Source organism: Choristoneura fumiferana, chromosome 12 (assembly GCF_025370935.1).
Source record: "Choristoneura fumiferana chromosome 12, NRCan_CFum_1, whole genome shotgun sequence".
Taxonomy (NCBI): Eukaryota; Metazoa; Arthropoda; class Insecta; order Lepidoptera; family Tortricidae; genus Choristoneura; species Choristoneura fumiferana.
In genome coordinates, this window is record NC_133483.1 from 8,427,301 (window position 1) to 8,437,199 (window position 9,899).

A 9,899-nucleotide genomic window follows, 5' to 3' on the forward strand; every position below is an offset into this window, starting at 1 on the left:
TAAAAGAAGGATAAGCGTGAAGCCATTCGCCAGATTCTTTCCTTCCTACAGCCAGAAGCCTTGCATGGTCTGCACCTGAGCTGGAACTTAAAATTTCAGAATAAATCTAATTGCAAATTACGTCGTCCCAGCTCCGTTGAAAATTTAGATGGGTGAAAGCCATTAGCCAAGCATTCCTAGCATCGACCAAGCCCGTAGTCTCGTAGTTTGAAGGACAATCCTTTAGAATTTTACCTACGAGGTTGGACGTGCTGTAGACTGATAATAGGAAAGCTGGCAGTGCAACACTAGAAATTTTGCGAATCCCAAGCCCACCATTTCTGATAGGAAGGGATGCCTGGGTCCAAGAATGCTCGCTGAGTTGTATAATAACAATAGATTCTAAAGATTTTCTAATGAGAGAATCAATCGTAGTTAGTAAATTTTGGTGTTTCCAGAAGGGACATATGAAGTTGGAAAACATATTGAAAAGAACCGCTGTAATTTGCTTCTTAAGCGTACAATATTACTTTTCTTAAAATTAAGAAGAGTTTATTTACTAACTAACATTAGATAACATAAAATCATGTTCTAAGAATTCGTTTATATCATAAAATATATTTTCTTTCTAAATTTTTATAAGTTTTGTTAAATAATTTTATACTTATTTTGGTTTTTTTATTTACAAATATGCTCTTTTTATAGTAGGTACAGTCAAGTTCAAAAATAAGTATACCACTCAAAAATAAGTTACTACGGCCTTATTACGTCGGAATAAGAGTCAGTGGTACTTCTTTTTGGAACTTTGAATAAGTACATATTGACTGTACATAGTCTTGACACAATTAATTGGCAATACATTAAACTTGTAGTTAATTTTCCTTGCCCGCTTTTTCTCAATTATTCTAAATAAGTGCATAATTATGCTCCTTAACAACAAACATACACGCTTCTAATGTGAACATTGAGGGAAGTGTTCATATTTCAAAACGCTTAAACAGTGGTTTACAACTTTCGGTATTCTTTACCTAACACTAATTCTAATTCTTTACTAACTAATTGACCTAACATATTTTTTCTGTAAATGAAACACATCAATTTGTAGACTTTCCTCAATGCAGCAGTAAGCTTACATTAACTAGGATAGGGATAGGATAGGGTAGGTAGACATAGAAAATGCATATTACCTTCCCGCACTGATGTAGTCACTTTTCACTTTATTCTCCTGCTATTAACGCGCACACTTTTTCCTTCAGATTACATAAATTACGGTAATCGCAAGCGATATTCTTTTTAACAACAAGCTTCGCAATAACCCACTCTGAGCATTTCATTTCATGTTTGATTTTTTAACCATTTAAATATAAATAAATAAAATATAAATAAATATCATGGGACACTTGACACCAATTGACCTAGTCCCAAACTAAGCAAAGCTTGTACTATGGATACTCATACTTATATAGATAAATACATACTTAAATACATATTCATTCGTGTTATTCACACAAATATCTATTTTTCGTAGTCAGGTGCTCTAACCACTTAGCCATCCGGTCGTCAAAGGTGACATTTCCTGTTTTTCTTACTTTTTTCATTCTGTGTGTGTCATAAGGAAAGCAAACATAATGAAAATTTTCAAAATACTTACTTAATCGAAAATACAAACTGAGACATGGATGCACAGAGAAACCAGAAAAAGAGACCAGCACTGGGAATCGAACCCAGGTCCTCAGCATTCCGTGCTGCGTGCTTTAACCCCTACACCACTGCTGAACAGGAATCTAGACACGAATTTTTCCTATGCATACATATCGCAGGTTGCTTATTTCTACTTTGCTACTTAAGCAGCAGCACTAGCGACATCTATGTGGCGTCGTCAGACGTCACAGTCTTTCGGAACCAACCGCTCACCCAGACAAGAGATGTCGCTACTAAGCAATCAAATTATGATTGGTTTTTTGGAGTCTTTTTGTACTTTTTTATTTCAACTCCAAGTTTGTTACTTTTACGGGTAAGTAACCCGTGAAACCTCATACCTACTTAATATTTTTTTTTCTCGAGTACTCAGATATTACGGACAATTAAAAGTGAATGTGGGAGATTAAAATCACAAACAATGCAAAGGAAAACATTAAGATAAAGTAACAAATTATATAAAGTAGACGATCTTTGATGTTTTAGCTCCGAGGACATGCACCGGCTGTTTTGCCTTCTCAGCGAGCACGGGGTCCAAGTAATTAACTTAGACATCTCGACAAAAGAGAACAAAGAAAAGGTAGGTACTGAGTGAGATATTTTCGCTGTTGTTACAAATAAATTTGTATTCAACTATAATTCAATGAACGAATTAATAATACTTCGAATAAAGATTCATAGTTACCGATTATTAAGGCGCATGCTTTAATCAGGACGCATTCGTCTCAAGTTATTATAAGCTATTTAACTATTATATTTGTGAAAATAAAATCAATGATTAAATGTAAGCATGTCTATTTGCAGTATTATGGTTTCGTGAAGGAAGCATTGGACATTTCTGATGAAAGGACGAGTTTGATTTTGTGTGAGCCTTACGAATGTGAAACTATACTAACTGAGGTAAGCATTGTAATTCGTAAAATATGATAGATTAAAGAGAAAATCAAAATATCTACGGGTAAAATGTCGATGTTAAAACATCCAAAATTAAAATGTCGACTGTACAGAAATATCGAAAATTCAAATAACGAAAGTTTATATTGTCGAATGTTTAGATAACCTACGTCCAATATATCGAAAATCTAATTATCTACAAAAGTGGCATCGAAAGATATAAGTATCTAAGTACAGAGTATCGAAAGTCCTACATATATGTGAACATCACGTGTCAGGGTCGACGGAGCTCGGTTTCGCGGAGCTCCTATTTCGCGCAATTGAGACGCTTCGCGCCTTGACGCAATACTGACCTAACCTAACCTATTGAATTTATAGACATTTCAGTAAAATGACGAATTACCAAAAATATTCGGTTCGGTTAGGTTAGAACTGTGACCACAACAACGCACGAGCCGAGCGAGCGAAGTGAACGTGCCGAGGCAGCGGCCAGCGAGTGCTCGAACTCACAAGATTATGAAAAATAAATGTAGTAAAAATTTTAAAAAACGTTTTGAACGATACATAGTGTAGATAATTTATATTTAAAATTTTCGACCATCAAATATGTTGATATTTATAACTTAGATAATAATATAATAGTTATCAACATTTTTAATCATTCGATATTTTAATCACTCAAAATTTTAATCTTAGACATTTTTACCATACCATACAATCGACATTTTAATTTTCGATATTTTGAACATCGATAGTTTACCCGTATATAATGTACCTATTTAAATTTTCGGTAGGCATTCAAATATGTAACCAAATTTAAATCTTATTTTATACCAAAGCCATCATAAGCTTGAATAACCAGAAAACAATCCAACGAGTATAATAAATCAAGAGAACGTAACAACTATTTAATTTTATTTGTTCTAGCTACTATCGAAATAATGTGACCTTATCTTATCTTCTCGTCGCATCCTTAGCGGCTTTCGTGTATTTGAGTGATAGCTATGCTTATTTAAGACTCACCGATTTACCTTAAAATATAGACAGATACGAAATTGATTTATCAGTAGAAATGATATCATGTTAGTTTACGAGTATAGGGCCAGTGCTCGTAATGCTACTGTTACTATTAGATCTACGTACACATTCCTGGCGATATATTAGATAATATGTGGAAATTAAATGAATTGATGAGGCTGCTACTTCAAAGCTCTGTGGAATATAAACCAGTACAATTATCTACTTTCGTATAGATTTTTCCTTGCGTAGCCCCATGATTTTATTTAGCAGTACATATTCTACTCGAGAATGAAACTATGTATCATTGTCACATCTACAATATGCCATTCTACTCAATTAGGTGCACATACATCGGCTGGATTCTCATTTGTTCTCGGAATGTCTAAAGGCACGTTTATTTCAGTTGACAGAATACAACCTCATCCATCGCACGATTCTTTACCTCTTTTACTGGTCCTACGGATCTGTTAGTACCAGATTCTTGGAGACAATAAGTGAGGCCATGAGGCTGGCTATTATCACAAACCCACGGCCGAGTGTGTAAGTATCTTAAGGTATACATTGTAGGTACGGTGAGCAGCAGAAATGGATGAGCAGATGCTACTTATTTACGCACAACTCAAACTCTTTATTGCTGAACTAAAAGAATTTCCTTGCTCACCCGCGACCTCACGACAGGGGTTGGACACTCCGCAGTTTAGGTACGTTCGGCCGGCGCACCCAACCATTGGGTGCACGGCTGTGGGTTGCCGCTTAGCTCGCATGCTGGACGCGTCGCGCGTGATTTGTGTAGGTACCTACCAACTTATTTTTTTTTTTGCAAACTATGACTTCGATATTGTTTACGGCTGTATAAATAAAAAGAAGATAAAAGAATCGGAGTTATCATTTTTGAACTTTCCGAAAGATAGGTATTGAAAGGTAAGAACCCTTTTTCTTGCATTTAATTTAAACCATCATATAGTTAAATACACTGTTAGAGTAGTAGGTGCATAATGAGAACAAGATTGCTAGGTATTACAAGGATTTTAGGGCATCTAAAGGATATAGTTTTGCGACAGGTAGGTACCTACTTATTTAGTAGATTTTCGTATTGTTTACAATCAAAGTCGATTCCTTATTCATTGAATACCGTTTTATTCACCTAAAAGTAAACACTTTAGACCCATTTTAAAACATATGACAATTACCTAAGTAACTAAGTTTTCTCAAATTTTTGTTTATAAGTAAGAAGGCACTTTGTCAAGCCAACTTAAAACAAACTAAACAAAAATATCACTAAAGATTTTGCAGGTTGTAGGACCTTGTGCAAGGTCCGCCCGGATTGCTACCACCATCTTGCTCGCTAATCCTGCCGTGAAGCAGCAGTGCTTGCACTGTTATGTTTCGGCGTGGAGAGTAAGACAGCCGGTGAAATAACTGGCACTTGAGGTATTCCATCTTAGGCCTCTAGGTTGGCAACGCATCTGCAATATGGTGTTGCAGATGTTTATGGGCGGTGGTGATCTCTTACCATCAGGAGACCCACTTGCTCGTTTGCCATCCAGTCAAATACAAAACAATATTGAACAAAGAGGTACCTAATACCAAATGGTTGCTGTTGCTGATAAAATATTGTGGTTTTGTAGCTTTAGCCATTAAAGAATATTTACTTATTTATTAAAGGTAGCTTATTGAATTCATATTAGTACCCACTGTTATCTTTATTCATCGGCGAGTGGGAACCCACCAAACCGGTTTCGAGTCAACGGTGCCCAACGGAATATGAACGCTTGTGTAACATGATAAGTTTCAATTTCGCGTGCAAGTTGTAAGAGTAGGCAACGATTTATACCTAAACTTGACTTTTGTTGGAGAGAGTCCCTTCTATACGGTAGTACTATTAGTTATTCTGTGCTTACGATAGCTAAGCTTCTGCAAAATATGCGTGTTCATGCAGTTCCTCCACCTCCACACTGTAAGAACACACACAAATCACACAAACCCATCTATCACCACCACCATACTACACTGACGCGTAATGAACTCAACTAGAGCTCATCTTCAGAGTGACACAACCGTACACCATGCTACCAGTTGTTAGACTAACAAACCACAACCACCGTTTTAATTTGGCACTGTAACTCCCCAAGTACCCACATATATTTTATGGAACAAAACAAAACTACCCACAAAATATTAATAAATTTTAACCGTCCTTCAAAACTACTTTGATTTTTATTTATTTACTGTCAAGGCATGTTTTATTAACTACCATTGCTGAAATTAGATCCAAGCCGTAGCAAGGGAGATGAAACTAAATTTACCTGCTCATTAATAATAGACCCCATACTGTTGTACCTAATTATCTCCATGCATTCTAAAACATCGAGATGAAATCCCTTGCCACAATAATGTAACACTTCATACGAATCTGGGCCAATCAACTATTTTACCGACATAAAACAAAAAATCGTACTTCCAACAAGATATTTCACGGTTGAATAGGTTGAACTTACGTAGGATGGCATGTATTCATGTACACCATCTATTAAATTACAGAAAAATATGTTTAGTTACAAAAATCTGCAATTGTTTGAAAAATGTCGCGGACAGATTAGTGTCGGTAAAAAAGTTGATTAGCCCATCTGAGTCCGTTAAAGAATGATTTGATTCCAACAGATGTTTGGCAAAATTCGACCTATCAGGATGCTCATTCCTATATGCGAAAACATGCTCTTTAAATCTAGCATTAAAACTGCGACCTGTCTGACCAACATATACTTGTATACACCCGATCTAGTTCCTTTATCCACCTTCTCTTTGTGGTTACAAAGGTTAGAGTACAAAGAGTTGTTAGTCTTAAAGGCTACCTTGACATTGTTTGATTTTAAAATACCAAAAATTCTATCAGACAAACGACCAACGTATGAAATTCTACACCTATATTTGTTAGAAGATAAGTTGGAGTACTCTTAGTTTTCAGGGTTTCCACAGAGGCGAAATACCGCTAGATGGAAACTAGTATCTAAAGGTCCGTTTGTCGTTTGACGTTTGCTTGCGATTGGCTCATTTAGTTATTTAATCAATCACGAGCATTGAAATCACAGACAAATTTTTCATACCAAGTTCAAAACGATAGGTAGGTACCTAATAAAAGTCAAAGAAAGAAAGTCAAAGTCCAAATATCTTTATTCAATTTATATAACAACAACCATTTATAAACGTCAAAAACTCTACCATCTGAATAAGCACGTACCTATCCTTTTCTGTTTTTTAATTAACAAAGGCATGAAAAAACTTCAAAGGGGCTTTAGGTTTTCTGCGGACTCCCTTGATTTATTTTTGTATAGTATACACATTCAAATGAATAATAGGTATCAGCATGACCATTAATTATACTTCCCACTGTGTTGAAGTTTTCTGTATATTTTGCACTTACAAGTACAAGATCGTTAAACACTCAAATCATCTATGTATGTCCGGCCTGGCAACAGACATATTTCTAAGGGTCGTACTTAATTTTAGTTATTTCCCAGTAAATTTCAATAATAAACCCAAACCCAACGTCCTAAAATTCATTTTCTCTTTTCTATTGACACAAAATACCTTAATATCGGGCACTAATAATAAAATTCATTGATCTCCCCATACCGTTTAATAGATGCCGTCTCAATTATTACTAATTAATAAATTAATTAATGGAGTAACGTACTCGTTTATCGGTAATTTGTGTGTTCCATCAATATCATATTGCGTCAGCTAAAACTGGTATAATTCTGCTTGTTTTTGAGTTTTAATAGGTTTATCGAAATAGTAATTACTGAAGGTAAATTGGGTCGTGATGAAGTACGTGATATTGACTCGTAAATTATTTTATAGGAAAGGAACATGATTGGGTCGGCTTTTCTACCGTGTTGGACACACTATGTGTGTACAATATGCTTAAGTTTATTTTAGTTTGCTGTTTGTTAGTAGGTAATATCACTGGTTTTGAAGGAAACGGCAAATACGAATTCACACCAATTGACCTAGTACCAAAGTAAGCTTAGCAAAGCTTGTGCTATGGGTACTAAGCAACGGATAAATATAATTATATAGATAGATACATACATTCGTATTTTTCATACAAATATCTGCCCCGACACGGGAATCGAACCCGGGACCTCAAGCTTCGTAGTCAGGTTCTCTAACCACTAGGGCATCTGGTCTCATCTGATCTGGTCTTGTCGTCGTTAGGTAACGTAAGACCACAGCCTGTATTCTGCGCACATGTGCTATCAACGAGGAATCAACGGATAAGGAGCAAATAACAATCTAGGGTGAAAATAAACAGATCTGGGTTGGATATTAAGGCTGGAAATAACAAGTGAATACATGAACTATAAACAATTACTTTGCTCACCCGCGACTTTACGATAACTACGTCTATATAACTGTAGTAACTGTGTGTGTAGCAACTGTGTGTCTTCGGGGGAGTGTAGTATGGCAATTGGCCACTTTGCACTACAGTTCTATACAACTGTAGTAACTGTGTGTGTGTAGCAACTGTGTGTATTCGGGGGAGGTGTAGTATGGCAATTGGCCACTTTGCACTACAGTTCTATACAACTGTAGTAACTGTGTGTGTAGCAACTGTGTGTATTCGGGGGAGGTGTAATATGGCAATTGGCCACTTTGCACTACAGTTCTAAACAAATGTAGTAACTGTGTGTGTAGCAAATGTGTGTGTTCGGGGGAGGTGTAGTATGGCAATTGGCCACTTTGCACTACAGTTGTATTTGTATAGACGTAGTATCGTAATGTCGTGGACCGTAGTCCCAAGTGTCCCAAAATTTGCATATATTTTTTGGACTTCCGTTCCGTTACTCCCATATACACATATGGGAATGGTATCGGAATGGAATACAAAATTTTGGGACACTTTTTTCACCTATTAAAATCGATAGTAGGTACTCGTGATTCTGAGTATATGTAACATAAAAGTTTCAAAATTCCAGAAAAAATTAGGGGTACAACTTTTTAGAGAAAGGCCCGGGTGAGCAAAGTAATTGTTTATAGTTCATGTAGGTATTCACTTATTATCTCCAGCTTTATTGTGCAGCCGTAAACTATTGTGTTACTGCTAAACACTAAAAGTGGCCAATTGCCATACTACACCTCCCCCGAAAGTCCCTTCACAACAAATGCATGCTCATGCAGTTCCTTCACCTCCACACTGTAAGAACACACATCACACAAACCCAACTATTCCCACTACCATACTACGCTGACGTGTTTCGAACTCAGTCAGAGTTCATCGTCAGAGCAACACAGCCGTTCGATCACCATCATACCAGATGTTAGACTCAAGTTAATAAGCCGTGTCTTGGTCTCCAAGAACCCCATTCCTAGGAAATTTCTAGCATCTATTTCCAGTGCTCTGCCTACCCCATTTGTGAATACAGGCGTGATGTTTGTGTGTGTGGGTGTATTTCCAATATTCAGGCTTGAAATATTTTGCTCTTTTTAAAACCCACGATAGAGACGTCTCGGTGCGTCATCATCCATTTTTTTATTTCCAGGAACGCTCTCAATTCATCAATTACCGAGACAAAATAAAACATTTACAGTTCAATAATTCAAAGGGATTTTGGTTTTTCCTCATTCCTGGGGCTCGAACAACGCCTGATTGCTCGCCACTAGCCGCGGGTATTTCTAAAAATTACATTTTCTCCTCCCTGAAGTTCCACACAGGCAAAGCTGTTGTCATATGAAGATATTACACTCTGTATGATTAATTTACAGAAACATCTGATTGTACCTACTTGGACATTTTATTAAATGTCACTTGCAGCAACTTATAACACAGGTTAATTTGTTAAACATACATTTGTTGACGTGCGTCTACAGTAAAATCAGAATTTGTAAAGTAAGCCATAATTGATCACAACGATGAACTTCGAGCTCAGTTCAGATGAAGAACTGTTCAAGTTGTATTATACCCTGCGGCGCTAGCTTGCTAATTTATAACTTGTTAGCTTCATGGCTCCGCAATGAAATGCATCTTGTATTATTTTTGTTTTAATGCGTGAAGTATGCTTTTATCGTGAAGATAAAAAGAGCGAAAGAGTAAGCCCAAGTTCTACTATACAGTAGGGCTACTACAAAATTATAAAATCTAAGTTCGTATCGTACCGTCCCTCTCACTGTTGTATTAAATAGTATTTGTAAGTATCAGAGGGACGGAACGATACGAACTTCGATTATCGAGTTTCGTAGTAGCCCCTCTGCTGTTTTTTTGCGGTAATAATAGGTAGTGCCTCGCCTTCGTTTGTGTTCGTCTGCTG

At 36.5% G+C, this 9,899-nt stretch overlaps 1 protein-coding gene across 2 annotated transcripts in view; it reads left to right on the forward strand.

The window, feature by feature from the left end:
- The window catches only part of LOC141433229 (ionotropic receptor 40a-like), a 58,629-nt gene that overhangs the window by 34,211 nt on the left and 14,519 nt on the right, over positions 1-9,899 (forward strand). For both annotated transcript variants that reach the window (XM_074095174.1, XM_074095173.1), the window contains 3 exons: positions 2,164-2,257; positions 2,482-2,577; positions 3,995-4,131. In XM_074095174.1, coding sequence (XP_073951275.1) covers positions 2,174-2,257; positions 2,482-2,577; positions 3,995-4,131 — 317 coding nt within the window. In that variant the 5' untranslated portion in view covers positions 2,164-2,173. The remainder of the gene's footprint in view (positions 1-2,163; positions 2,258-2,481; positions 2,578-3,994; positions 4,132-9,899) is intronic.